The sequence below is a fragment of the Pocillopora verrucosa genome, chromosome 11 (genome assembly GCF_036669915.1).
Source record: "Pocillopora verrucosa isolate sample1 chromosome 11, ASM3666991v2, whole genome shotgun sequence".
Classification (NCBI taxonomy): Eukaryota; Metazoa; Cnidaria; class Anthozoa; order Scleractinia; family Pocilloporidae; genus Pocillopora; species Pocillopora verrucosa.
This window is the reverse complement of record NC_089322.1, coordinates 18031462-18044954: the sequence shown is the minus strand read 5'-3', so window position 1 is coordinate 18044954 and position 13493 is coordinate 18031462. Positions and strand designations below refer to the sequence as shown.

Here is a 13493-nt window from a genome sequence, read left to right as displayed (position 1 = left end):
ACAATCCGGGCCCCGGTTGTTCGAAGGTCGGATAATGTTATCCACTGGATAAATCTCTATCCGGTGGATAACACTATACTTTTTGCTATCACTTATCCGCTGGATAGCGATTTATCCATTGAATAGCGTTATCCGCCCCCTATACAACTGGGCCCAGAATGGGTTGTCACAGTTCACATGCTTGAAAGAAAGATAAAAAAAAGACTGGCGCAAATATTGAGTCATTGAAAAACACATGAAAACGTTTACTTTTTTATAGATAACACGAATTTTCACCAAAACTGTTTGAGACAAGCGGATTCGAACTATTTTTTGAAAGTGATCCTCGGGACAGCCACATCTTCTTCCGCTCTATTTGTTCTTCTTCAGAACCATGATAACATATTTGCGCGATGTACAGTCATACACTTTAACAGCATCGCTTCAATAAGTGCAAAAAAGGACTTTCCTTAACACGTGGCGGAGGAGGGGGGGCAGACTCGAGAGGGTCTGAATAATTTTTGAGAATTCTCTACACCCGTAATGTTTGCATAAGGCCACAGAATCGCAGAAAAAAGTCTTCTGGCTGCAGCTCTAATGAATAATTTCTCTTCTCATCGATTGTAACACGTCACAATCATGTCTTGTGAAGAAACGGAACACGAATCTCAGAAATGAACCTTGCAAACCTTAAGAACTGAACCTTGCGAACCTTAAGAATGGAACCTTGCAAATCTCAAGAACTGAACCTTGCAAACCTTAAGAATAGAACCTTGAGAACCTTAAGAATGGAGCCTTGCGAACCTTAGGAATGGAACCTTGCGAACCTTAAAACGAGTGCATTTTTCGTGTAAGAAGAGTGCAAAGTTGTAACACGACTGTAAATTATAAATAGTACGCGTCTTTACTTTCTGCGATGCTTTTTCATGTAAATTTATTAGCAAGTAACAAAATGATTTCTCGTGCAATTTAGTGTAATTAAGCGCTTGTCTTTGAAAGTTTACTCGTATTTATTAACACCAAATTACACTCGCAATCATGTTGTTACCTATACAAAAATGGTCATCGCATTTCGTTCCCAGACCCCAATAAGCTGTGGCCACCTGGTTACATTGTGACTGTTGGAGGTGAGGGTATATTGTAAGCCATAATTAACTTTCTAAGACTCATCTTCTTTAAACTAAATTTTTCTTTATTACCAGTAAATATAATGCATCATATTATTGACGAATATCTATGACACAGAAAACTAAACAGCTTTAATAAAATTAAAAAGCTAAAGCCTAATTTGCGTAGACATTTTCAAAAGCAATCTCCTTTTCAAAATTGGTCTGAATCAAATCGTTGACAAATAATTTTCAAACAGTTTTTGAAAGCATTGATTGATAAAAAGTGATAAGAGATCAAGAAAAAGTTCTCACTTAAGAAGGAGAGCCAGTCGAGAACTTTCAACATTTTTGACTTTTTCAACCGAGTGGGCCATTTCTGGGTTCCCACGAATCCTTTTTTTTTTTTGATTGAGCCTTTTTGCCAAACCTCAGTTTAGTATGTCGGAATGAGTCGTATCTACTCAAAAACAACAAACCAGATTCTTATCAAAGAGTATGCACTTGCCCTCGTTCCCCAAACAGGCTTGAAAAACACGGAAATGGTATTTAAAACTATGCGCTTTACTCTACGTCCTCCTGAAAAAGCTCTTTGGTCAAAATATATCACTTTGTAGTCAAATTCATATCATTTCACTACAACCAATTTGAGTGGGATTTTTCTTGCAAGCAATGTATGCTGTAATATGTTCCTCTAAATAATCTAACGGAAATTCTCCTTCACGGAAAATCTCGTAATGAAAATCTTTCAGCGAAAATTCGTTGCCCAGCTCCTTCTCGGCCATTTTCCTGACACGTTCAATTTCCAAATGACCAATCATGTAACTCGTTACAAATCCTGGCATGCTTTGTATTCGTCGTATGTCTTTGTTGACTTGGTTGTTATTATCTTCCCATACGTACTTGCGGTACAACTCTCGTATTTCGCTCACTTGTTTCCCATAGAAGTGTAAATCGATGTCAGCCATAGCTCTGAGGGCGTGAAGTAACTGCAAAGAATAAATCATGCAAAGTTATTGAGTCCTTTAAAAAATTATGTATTTTTCACGTTTTGCAACTGGTGTGCATAAGTTTTACAATTCTAGTGATTGGCTCTTGTTCAGATTAAGTCAAATTCTTCACAAGCAAGGTTCCTCTCCTTACACGTATGTTTGCCGTTCCCCCTCCAAAGAAAATAAACTTACCTGGTAGTATAACATGCCGTATTTCTGACGCAGAATTGTTTTGTTTGTTTTAGAGCTGTAAAGTGTTGTGTCCTCTGGATAAAGCTGGTCCTCTGCATAAGCAGCCCAGCCTTCTGTTATAGCTATAAAGTAGTTTGGGGCGTTTAACCAAGCAATTGGGTCTTTACAGTCACTTCGGAAATATTCTGTGAAGCTTTGAACCTGGCGGTGAAACATAACGTGCATATAACTTGTTAAACTTATTTTATAGCGGAGCTCAAAGCGCGCAGCAAAGTCCAATACTTATCAGTAATGGTAGTGAAACAACTTGAAGAACTATTCGCCGTACATTACAACAAAACGAAATTTGTGAATGAAAGTGATCCTCGCAGTAATGTGCACTACTTAAGCAGTAGTGAAAATAAGGCCTGAAAAAAATTCAGGCCTGTACGGGATTTGAACCCATGACCTCTACGATACCGGTGCAGCGCTCTACCAATTGAGCTAACAAGCCAACTGGGAGCTGGTCATGAAGTTTGTTCTAAATAAACCCGTGAAGTGATGAATAAATGGTTAAGAATATATGAAAGTCATATATTTGAACTGCGGATAAAGACGTTAACGAAAGTGATCCTCGCAGTAATGTGCACTACTTTGGCAGTAGTGAAAATAAGGCCTGAAAAAAATTCAGGCCTGTACGGGATTTGAACCCATGACCTCTGCGATACCGGCACAGCGCTCTACCAACTGAGCTAACAAGCCAACTGTGAGCTGGACATGAAGTTGGTATTAAATAAACCCGTGAAGTGATGAATAAATGGAAAGTCATATATTTGAACTGCGGATAAGGACGTGAATGAAAGTGATCCTCGCAGTAATGTGCACTACTTAGGCAGTAGTGAAAATAATAATGTGTAATGATAATAATAATGTTATAATGTATAATAATAATGTGCACATTACTGCGAGGATCACTTTCATTTACGTCTTTATTCGCAGTTCAAATATATGACTTTCATATATTCTTAACCATTTAAAACGAAATTTTTCGTTTGGTTGATACTGCTTCGAGCCTTGATCAGAGACAAATGAAATCCTCTCTCAAATGTGTTCAGTGTGTGTCGGCTGTCTATTGGTTTGTCTTTTCTACTAAAAGATGTATCTCAATTTGACTCCCTTTTCACTGTCACTAAAATCCGAGGGCTATGTCATGAGCCAAGAGATCACAAGTTGTGGTTTCAGATCAAGCGCGAAATTTTGTTATTTGCACAGAATGTTCACAACCTTGGTTGTACCACACAAAGCAAACCCTCGTTGCGACACTATCCCACGACTTTTCGCGACATGTTGCGTCGATTTGACGGCACATGTGATTCATACTAAAAAACAATATCGACTTTATGAAAGAAAGGCACGTCTCGGCCATTAGTTGCCTCGCGTAACCCTTTCTAAAATCTAGTAAATGGAGTATAAAGGAAAGATTTATGGAAGCGATTTGTCGCGTCGAGTAGCCCGTTCTGGAGACCGTTATTGGGTGTGCGGTGGATTAGGTGTCTAAGCTAAGGCTTACCTCGACGTGATGTCCCGCAAATTCATGTATCATAGTGGTATATTCAGTCCATTTTGGCCCAAAATTTTCGACAAAAAAGGGCAGGATCTGCTGCGCTTTGTATGAGCAGTCTTTGTTGCCAATGAAATAGGCTTGAAATACAGAATGAGGATGATACCAGGCTTTGATGTCCACAGGACATTTTGGAATACAATTCTTTGGACCACTGTCATATAAAAAATTCTTTAAATATGGTTTGATTATGCTGTTAACCTGCGAGAATAAAGAATTCATGTAAGAAACGAGTGCGGTATTCAAAAAAAAAACAACAACAACAACAACAAAAACGAAGTAAGGAAAAGATTAGTATCATGAAAGTGAGCAGATTCAACCGCGCTTCTTATTTTTTATGGCTTTTAGGGGGGAAAACCTAATTGAGCAAGTGGGTGGGCTAAGTTAGCGGACCATCGCTTTTGCTCTGAATTGTCACTCATCCTTAACAGCCTTCCAAAGCTACTTGCCTCTTTTGAATTTTTTATCCAAGCCTGCATTGCTTTGTATCGTTTGGGGCAATAAGCCTTGGCGCTTGCGTCGTCATGACATTTGATAAAGGCATCGTCGCTGGTCTCATTATCAGGGAAGGGTTTGTCGTTAAAGTACTTTTTCTGTTCCTGCATTTCTCTTGTAAAAGCGTTGATGGCCGACACGTTGTTCTTGATACCAGTGTAATCTTGAGCCAGTTTCTCAACCTGGTTTATTGTTTAGAGAGAAAAAAAAACTCTTACGTTACCTTAGGTTTTTGTAATATGGAAGTAGTGAAATTTACTGAGGGGGCAGGGGAGGGGGGCTTTTTATGAGTATCTTGAAGCCTGTCATGTCCTCAAAAGACAACAGTGTAGGCCACTCCTCCTTCGGCTTCCGATTCTGCTATTTTGAATGTTACTACTCCCTCTATCCTACGGAGGAGCTTCCGAAAATAAACACGACAAGTAACAAGTATAGTTTTCGAGGAATAACCGTTGGAGAAATTTTCCACAGGTAACATGTAATATAAGTTTAGTTTCACAACAGTCTCGCCTAATAATTTGCGCAAACATATTTTGCCTTTGCAAATTTTCTTGTGTCACCATATGGTCGAGGAGATATGAGTACCTGAGTTTATCACAGGTTGTCGATGAAACAGCATAGTGTACTGGGCTCTCAAAGTTTACCTGTGGATATAGTTCGTTCAAACGTTCTTGAGTCTTTTTCCTTAGCTTCTCTGCCGTGATATTAAATGTTGTAAAAAATCTCATCAGTGATTTGTATGTATCACGTCCCTGGAGTGGCTCATTAGTGGGGAGTTTCTGCATTGCCGGTTGGTTGGTGTCAGCGGCTAAGTTTTTGTACACATAAGGTAGAGGTAATTTTTTTAGACCGCTGACCACTGTCTCTGGGGCGCAGTTGCTCAGGTGTTCTCCTTTCACATATCTGGTGTGGAAAATAAAAAATGGAGCAGTTTAACATTGCATTGATTTTACTTTGGCACATATCCGTGTAGGACAAATAAGGTGGTCCTCCCCCTCCCCGATGTGGGGGAAACAGGGGTAAAAATACGCTCTACAATTGGTCTTGAAAACTTGTGACCCGGAAAATCGCGTTTTCCGGTGCTTAACGTCGTTTTCATGTATTTACTTGTAGTTCTAATTGGTTCCTTGAGTTGCTGAGCTTTTCAGTGATTGGTTGTAGCTTCATCAGTTGTTGTTTTCCCTCACTCAGAGCTCTGATCAAAGGACTGCAAAAATATTTGCAGTGGGATGAGAAATTTCAGAATTGTAATCAAATCCAGAAATAACTCAAAGTTCTTTTACGAATCAAATAGGTATTTATGTGTTGCTCATATTTAACAGACCCGACATGATAGGGGAAAGATGTGAAACAAACCGTAGCATTTTTATAGTCGCGTTTCCAATCTTCGTTACGAGAGAGCGCTTGAAGTAAGCCGCAACATCTTCTTTGTATTCGTCTTTCCATTTTTTCTTGTCACTCTTGGACAATTTGTCGTAGAATTTGTCAGATTGAACCTCTGTTGAGAAATATTCTTTGAAGACACCTATGACGAAAGATATATGTGAAATGATGAAGATTTTGAACGATACCAGACGCACTCTAATCAGTGTATAAAAACCTGATAGTAATGCTTGGAATTGCACCCTTCATCATTGCATTTTGAAATTACTAAGTTTTGATTGAATTTGCCAACATGGAATGTGGGTCATCACACCAGAGAGCGACTTTCGGCAAAAGCGGAGATCCAATTGAAAGCTAGTTTTTCAAGATAAAGCTCTGTAAAAGAAGAAGACGAGAAAGTAGTCGTGTGAAGACCTTGTTTCAAAGAAAATTTGTTCTTTGCGGACCCAGTTGGACATGGAGATTATAGAAAACTGCCAGCATGGAAGAGAAAGAACTGATTAATAACGGGCTAACCTATCGCAAAAATCTAAAAGATCATATTGTAGTCCCTTGCACATTGTGTACAGCTGTTTATAGAATGGTTGTCGGAAAAAGGGACTAAGTCGCGCGAAAGGCAATCTGGGTATCCGGTAATCAACAACCATTTATAAGTAAACAAATAAATTTGGACAAGGACCAATCAACAGGGGATAAATACCGACATGCACTTGGATATGAAAGGAACAGAACGATAGAATGTTACGTTGTAAACATTTTTCTTTAGAGCACTCGAATTTGCTTGCGTTAAGCTTCCATCGTTTTCGTCATTCAGCAGGGTCAGCTAGTTCTTTTTCTCCCTAACGTTTTTCATCAATTTTAGAATAAAAAGTCAGTCCTACGAACAAAAGAAATTAATCAAATTCGCTATGCCCCTTCGATAAAGCGATGTTCTCTCAAATTTCTCTGAATACTGAGACACTGGTCAAAGAACCGTGACCTGAAAACTACCCACAATGCCTTCTGTATTTGTCCCGTTCACTTTTTCCGACAACTTCTCTGCAACAACTGTAGATGAGTTAAAAAAGATCCCCACCTGTTTCGTTTTCCAGAGCAATATTTCGATAAGAAAAGTACTGCAAGTTGTGCAAGCCAACCTCACAAGCTTCCTTGTTTCGCACGTACCCAGTTCGTACGCCCAGTTTTAAGTTTTCGATGTATGTCTCGAATGTCTCGTTGACCTGATCAAAGAGCTCGTCCAATTTTTTCAAATCAGTTAAATTATGTGGCTTGAAATACCCGATCACTGCACTCAGATGTGCGTATACCTGGCAAATAGGTTGCCAACAGAAAACGTCAGGTCCTAACATCCAGTCCCCCGCGTAGTAATTTTGTCCTAAAGGCGCCCAGTCGTTATTATTCAGTAATATTGCCTTAGCAACGTGAACAGCCTTTCTTTCTCGAATCTTTAGTAACGTCGTGTTGATCTTTAAAGAATTCAGTTCTGAAAGTAGTTTCATTGCCGTGTCTGTTTTGTTCTTAATAGTGTTCGGGCTCGGGTCCCACGGTCGGAACGTCGCTCGAATTTCTTCGGGCTTTACTCCGGGTTTCCTGTATATCCTCTCGGGCCATAACACTCGGAAATACTCTGTTTGAATTTTCTTCAGAGTCGCTGTCAGTTTGGAGCTGTTTGACTCCGCAGAGAGAATGCACCTAGTGGACACATAAGGTGGTTTTCGGTCTATACTTGTAGCAAACATGAAAATTAGGAGGAGGATGATGCAAATCAAGACCGGAAGGCCGATGATAAGCAGATTCACGAGCCAACCTCGTGATTTTCCGAGACTGCCCGCTCGGTTGGGTTCGGGAATAATCCCAACAGTGGCTGCGCCGTCAGTTCTGTGGTAGCTATTGTCCATTGGCGATCTCGATTCCACGTACTTCAACATTTTGCAGCAAGCTTAGAAATCTGCAGATAGTAACCCGTAGTAACAGTAAAATTCTTGATGTGCAGTTAAGTAATGCCCATGCACTTTGAAATTACTTAATCTGCTTCGAAACTTTGTGTGGGCTTCCTGCGCAGCTCATTCATTTACACGAGCGCTTTACTGAAGCAGTACAGATAAATGCCAAACAAAATAGATAATCTGAAGCTCAAAGCTGGCTACTGACTCAGTAAATGTCATTTTGTAATTTTTAACTTTTTTGCCATGGTTGACTGTTCAAAGGAATTTTTCGGTCGCGTGACTGCCGTAATTTTGGGTTCTGACTCTTCTGAAATGTAGAAACAGACCTCTGTATATTTCATCATGATGAATCAATAATATGCAAGTTGCGCCGTTTTGGACTCGGAGCTGCACAACAATGATTAAAATAAATAAATGAAATTGTCTGTGCAACACTGTGACCGCAAAGATTAATCAACAACTAACAACACCTCTATGTACAACCGAACAGAACAGATTTTTTAACACAGTACCAAATTCCTCAACACGATTTCCTCTTCACTGCAAGGTAATAACTTTTAAATGTTAATTGCTTATAAAAGTGAATTAACCTCCATACCGTTGCAAAGCTTACTTTGTTACAAATGTACAGATGACAGCGACTTGTTTCGGTCATTCCAATAGATGGCGTGCAACTTGCAATTCCATCGCATGATGGAATCGTCATTAGAAAGGTGATCACAATACATCGATAAACATTTCGCAAAGAACATAAATGCAAATTTCTCATAGCGCGATCACCTGACCTCAATTACAATTTTTTGCAACAGGCTTAAAAACTGTTTCCCTTGATGACATGCAGTCGTTTGCGATAGCATGTAGAATTTGGGTAAATGTTTTGTCATTTTACTCGACACTATTTAATGTTTGTGAAAGACCCTGTTGACGAAATTATTATTTACGATTTCAGGAACGCCGTCTACCCGTGTTGTGTAACACTTACCTCGAAATGAACTAAGCAAACGTCGGTTATCGAAACTCTCGCTCTGTACTAAATGAAGAATCTAAGAAGGAAAGCCTTTCAGCTATTTATCAAACTAGCTCTGAAACTTAGCCAGTTTCCTTCTTAAAGCTGAAACGATAAAAACAGCCTCGTCATGGGACCTTGGCGTCCTTTCTATGAAACAAGAGCATTATCTATTATTGTAATTTCAATGCCATAATTTATCTGCAAGAGTGAGTAACAACAATTGATGTTGTATTTTTTTTTTAAATTTCTTACGAAAGACTGAGCTAACACAATTGCCTCTGCCTTGTTGATTAATGCAGTAAGCATCAGTCTTATCTAGCGGTCTTCGCATCAAAAGGAGCTTGCTCCATGTTCATTAATAAAATTTCATTTTGATACAATCCCATTGCGATGGCCCCTCACTTTGCTCACGTATATTAACGGCGTCGCAAAGCAACTGATCCATCCACATCAGGGAAAGAATGTCGGTGAAAACATTACTTTCTCTTTCTATGTGGAAGAGGTTTACGGAGGACGCCTTAAACAATCTTTTTAGAAGCAAGCATTAAAACGAGTGACGAGAGGTGACGATCAGAAAAGTCTTTAACGTTCGAACGAGGAACCGGTCAAGTTCTTTCCATATTTTTGTGGAAAGTAGTTGAGTAAGTATTTGGAAAGTATTTGGCTTGTTCAACTGATGGGCCACTTCTGTATTCCATGAGCCTTCACTTTCACAAACATTTATTGTTAAACTGATTCTTACTTGCGTAAGGACAAAAAGTCAGTTTCTCATCCTAGAATAAGCGCCCGTCCACGGTTCGAAACAGAGGCTTAATTTAGCAGCACGGAAATCAGCCTGTTAAAAGTATGCGCTTTTCTCTATCTTCTCCAGAAAGAGCTCTTTAGTCAAAATAGATCGCTTTCTGGTCAAATTCATAACGGTTTCTTACAGCCAATTTGCTATACTCAATGGGACATTCAGTCTATTTTGGTCCAAAATTTTCAATAAAAAACGGCAGGATCTGCAGCGCTTTGAAAGAGCAGTCTTTGTTGTCAATGAAATAAGCTTGAAATACAACACGAGAGTGATACCAGGCTCCGTTGTCCACAAGACATTGTGGAATGCAAAACTTCGGACCATTGTTGTACAGAAAATTCTTCAAATGTGGTGCAATCATGGTCTCAACCCGGAAGGAAAATGAATGTCACATGAAAACCAACACCATCATACCAAAAACAAAGAATGACAACAAAAAATAAGGGAAAGATTAATATCATGGAAGTAAGTAGGTTCAATCGCGCCATCTAATTTCTATGGCTTTTAGGCGGACACCTAGTTGAGAAAGGGGATGGGCTTAGTTAGCGGGCCACCGCTTTTGCTCTGAATCGTCACTCAGCCGGTCGTTTCACCTACGAGTCGTTAGGTATCAAATCGACTTTCAATTTGCACTGAAACGACCTAACTCTCCCTTGACTTATTGGTCGATCACAAGTCGATGAAATCACCGAACGCTTTGTAACACTAAAGCGAAACTAGCGAACTGGCGCCGGTTGTTCGAAGGGGGGGGGGGGTGACGCTATCCACTAGATAAATATCTGTTCGGCGGATAGCACTTTACGTGTTGTTAACATTTATCCATGGGATAGTCATTTATCTCGATCCGCAGTAGACTTTTATCTAATCTTTGAACAACTGAGCCCTGATCGTCAGCGAAACGATCTCAACTTGTTAATACAGTTTGATTCTGATCCAATCATATTGCAATGGTTTCTCACCTTTCTTGCGACTATGGTGTCACAAAGCAAAAGCCTTATTCCCGGAAGTTATTTCTCAGCAGAAACTGTCTTGGAACGGTCCACTTTGTATGGGTATCGTTTCTAGGAAGTTTTAACGAGAGCTGTTAACGGATTCTCGTTATTTTAGTCTTGAATCGGGTTTAGGTTTTGAGGGAAAAAGGACAGCATAAATACACATTTTATTTATTTATTTTCAAAGCGAAGAAAAGAACAGGTAAGGAAAAGTAACCTAAGCTGAATTTCTGGTTGAATTAAAAGAATTCTTAATACCTATAACTGATGGAAAAATAAGAATGGCGGAGTACATAATCTGCAGAGACAAAATTGGTAATAACAAAGACATTAGTATCTCTTTTATTTACAGGGCGATTTCAACACTGCTGATCCTAGCTGTAGACAGGACGCGTATTTCATATGGACGTTGTATTTGCCAAGCTCACTTTAGAGACTCTGTGGCTCAGTGACAGAGCATCGGAGCACAAATTCGATGGTCTACAGATTCCATTCCTCGTTGGGGACTCAAACACAATCTTTCCTCAGACGACGGCCGACCTCAAAATTGACAAATGATATTTCTATTCTATTTCTACCTATTTGTTTATGCCTTCTCCTTTTTCACTGTCATCATTATGATCTTTTTGAACAGGAAATTGCTTTTCGCCTAATCCCTGTACAAAGTATGTTTCCTTTCCGGTAGGAAATTATTATCGTCTGAGATGGATCCTGTTATCCAAAGGTAATACTGAAAAGCATCATTTAAGATGTATAGAAAGCCGTATATAGTTATGATATAACACAAAATATATGAATGAAATTAAATTTTAGACAATACTCTTTGTACTGTATCGCCGCCTTTAATGTCAAAGTTCCTTTCAATAGGTTGATTGAAGCTTTTGGTTTATTTTGCTAGAGCTCCGAATCTTGTCCCAACCATGCAGTCTAGATTATTGATATTGTAATTTTTTTTTTTCCTGGAAAACATCAGACAACCTTGATCATGTTTGTCTTCTATTCGATCAAAACTCTCGCTCTTTTTTAGGCACAAATGGTCAAAACATATCTTGAAAACCGACTTTTGACGATACTTATCACCTTTTTATAGACAAGTTTGCTGACGTCAGCTTGGGTACTTTAAAGCGATTTTTGGTAGGAAATTAGGCCCAGGAAAGTTCTTTCCAATGCGCATTTTCTCACTTTCCTATCTGAAATTTCCTTTGACAGAAATGAATCGTGCCTTAATTAAAAACATTCTTAAAGGAGGTGTTTCATGGTATCACTAAAACCATCCGCATTAAAGAAAATATGCAGGTGAAAACATTAGTTTTTAAAAGATTTTCCAATGCTTCTTGGTCAACTCCCTTCTTTTTCTTTTTTTCTTTTTATTTTTGCTTATCGTCATGTGTTAGTCGAATACTTTTTCTCCCTAGAAATATTTTAAACCGCTCATCTTCAAACTGCAGTATATTTGTTTAAGTGATAAGACAGCAACAAAAAAATCGATTTATGTCATATTTTCATCGTTCTATTACCCTTGTGAATTTTCAGTATTTTTTTTCTCTTCATGAAACCCCGCCCTGATTATACTGATCACGTCGCTTTCGTTTAGCCCAAATATTCGAAAAACACCTCTTTGCCCAAGTTGTCATTAGTGTGTTTACAACCGGCTACTCTTTGTCAGCGTGTGTACTCAGTAATATTTTTTTTTTCTTTTTTTTGAAAATGACAGGTTCGCTGTGATCATGGTTCGGTTAAAGTCGTTACGCATAGTTCAGAATATCCTGATCGCTAATCTTGGATTTTCTCAATGCACTCTTAAAAATTTTTAACCTACACGATTTTCTTTTACCGTGGACGCTACTTGGCAATCAAAATCAGTGGTTCTGATAGGGTCCTTGCCAGTTTGACAAGCATGCACCTGGCCATTTCAGTTTGATTCGAAGTCTCTTGCATGGAAGACAAGAAAAATACGTTGATGTGTGTTTCGTTTGTTTGGTTTGTCAGTATTACTTTGACAATAATATCCTCCATTCCGTTGCTGGTTGTCGATCTTTCAGGTTCTCAAGCCACGTAGGGAATACAGAGCTGAGTTCCTTTGGCAAGGAAAGATTTTTGTAGCAGGGAGATCTTTGTTGTTTGTTATCTGTGCCGCTATGGTGTCTAAGCTGACATTTTGCGCTATGAAGAACTTTTTACACCTTCTTCTTTTCATAGCAAATTGAAACTATAATTTGTGACATATTGTTATGATTTAGGGAGAGGGTAAATTGAGCATACATGCCATAAAAAACTATTGTTATTTACAATAGCTGCATGTGTCGCTTGCCATACCCACTTGTCATGTCTACAGTTGACACCCGAGGCTCAGAACTGGATAGGATTCTCAAGCATCGTTAACCAAATCATATACTTTTCTAGATTACGACGATGTCGCCGAGCCATCAAGAAGTTCCTTTAAGAGACACATTTGGAAAAGATGACCTCAAAGAGAAGCCATCGACCCATCCATTGCAATTTTCGAGTCAAGAGAGAAGAAAACTCGGCAAGATCAGAGTACGCTGATAAAAGACTAAAGGAATCCGACAATACTTGCGCCTCACCCTGTCAGTGTTGAAAGCCATGGCAAAGCGCTGATTGGTATAGCGGTTTCGTCAGAAGATTTAGAGCAAAATTTGTCTCTTGGCAGTGGAGAGGGAATTGGGAGACAATTTAAGAGGGCGGATAAGAGGATCCCTCAAGATTCGAGGTTTGATACTCGAAAACCATTTTCTTCCAAGGATCTTCCAATGGGCTTTAATTTAGAGGCAAATACTATGGATTCAGGAATCATAAGAATGTTGGAGGAGGAATTAATGACACGATGCTATCTCGCATCTAATTTCTCCTTACAATATCACCCCTGAATCAAACATTAAAGTCATGAAAACAAAGGAAATGATCACAGACTTAAGTGGCTATTGATTGTTAAACAAATTCTCCTTGTCAGTATTTTAAGAAATGTATAGAGAAAAGTATGGA

General features: G+C 39.0%; 1 protein-coding gene and 1 non-coding gene across 3 annotated transcripts; both read right to left on the bottom strand.

The window, feature by feature from the left end:
- Nucleotides 1-1433: 1433 nt before the first annotated feature.
- On the bottom strand, nucleotides 1434-8846 carry LOC131777258 (uncharacterized). 2 transcript variants are annotated; one of them, XM_059093520.2, is made up of 8 exons: nucleotides 8676-8846; nucleotides 6823-7695; nucleotides 5721-5889; nucleotides 5009-5267; nucleotides 4319-4546; nucleotides 3819-4070; nucleotides 2270-2470; nucleotides 1434-2074 (listed from the first exon to the last, which is right to left on the bottom strand). In XM_059093520.2, the coding sequence occupies exons 2-8, from the start codon at nucleotides 7673-7675 to the stop codon at nucleotides 1709-1711; spliced, it is 2328 nt and encodes a 775-aa protein (XP_058949503.2). In that variant the 5' UTR covers nucleotides 7676-7695; nucleotides 8676-8846; the 3' UTR covers nucleotides 1434-1708. The 2 variants fall into 2 exon arrangements, with proteins under 2 accessions (XP_058949503.2, XP_066014623.1); XM_066158526.1 differs by lacking the exon at nucleotides 8676-8846 and adding an exon at nucleotides 8292-8493.
- On the bottom strand, nucleotides 2938-3010 carry Trnat-ggu (transfer RNA threonine (anticodon GGU)). Its single transcript has one exon. It is a non-coding gene; the product is annotated as a tRNA-Thr (tRNA).
- Nucleotides 8847-13493: the final 4647 nt, after the last annotated feature.

Coding starts and splice junctions, on each gene's coding strand:
- LOC131777258 (XM_059093520.2), bottom strand. CDS start 7,675: ATGTTGAAGTACGTGGAATCGAGATCGCCAATGGACAATAGCTACCAC. Junction 4,071..4,318: donor GGATAAAAAATTCAAAAGAG/GCAAGTAGCTTT, acceptor TTATTCTCGCAG/GTTAACAGCATAATCAAACC. Junction 2,471..3,818: donor TTGCGGGACATCACGTCGAG/GTAAGCCTTAGC, acceptor TTTCACCGCCAG/GTTCAAAGCTTCACAGAATA.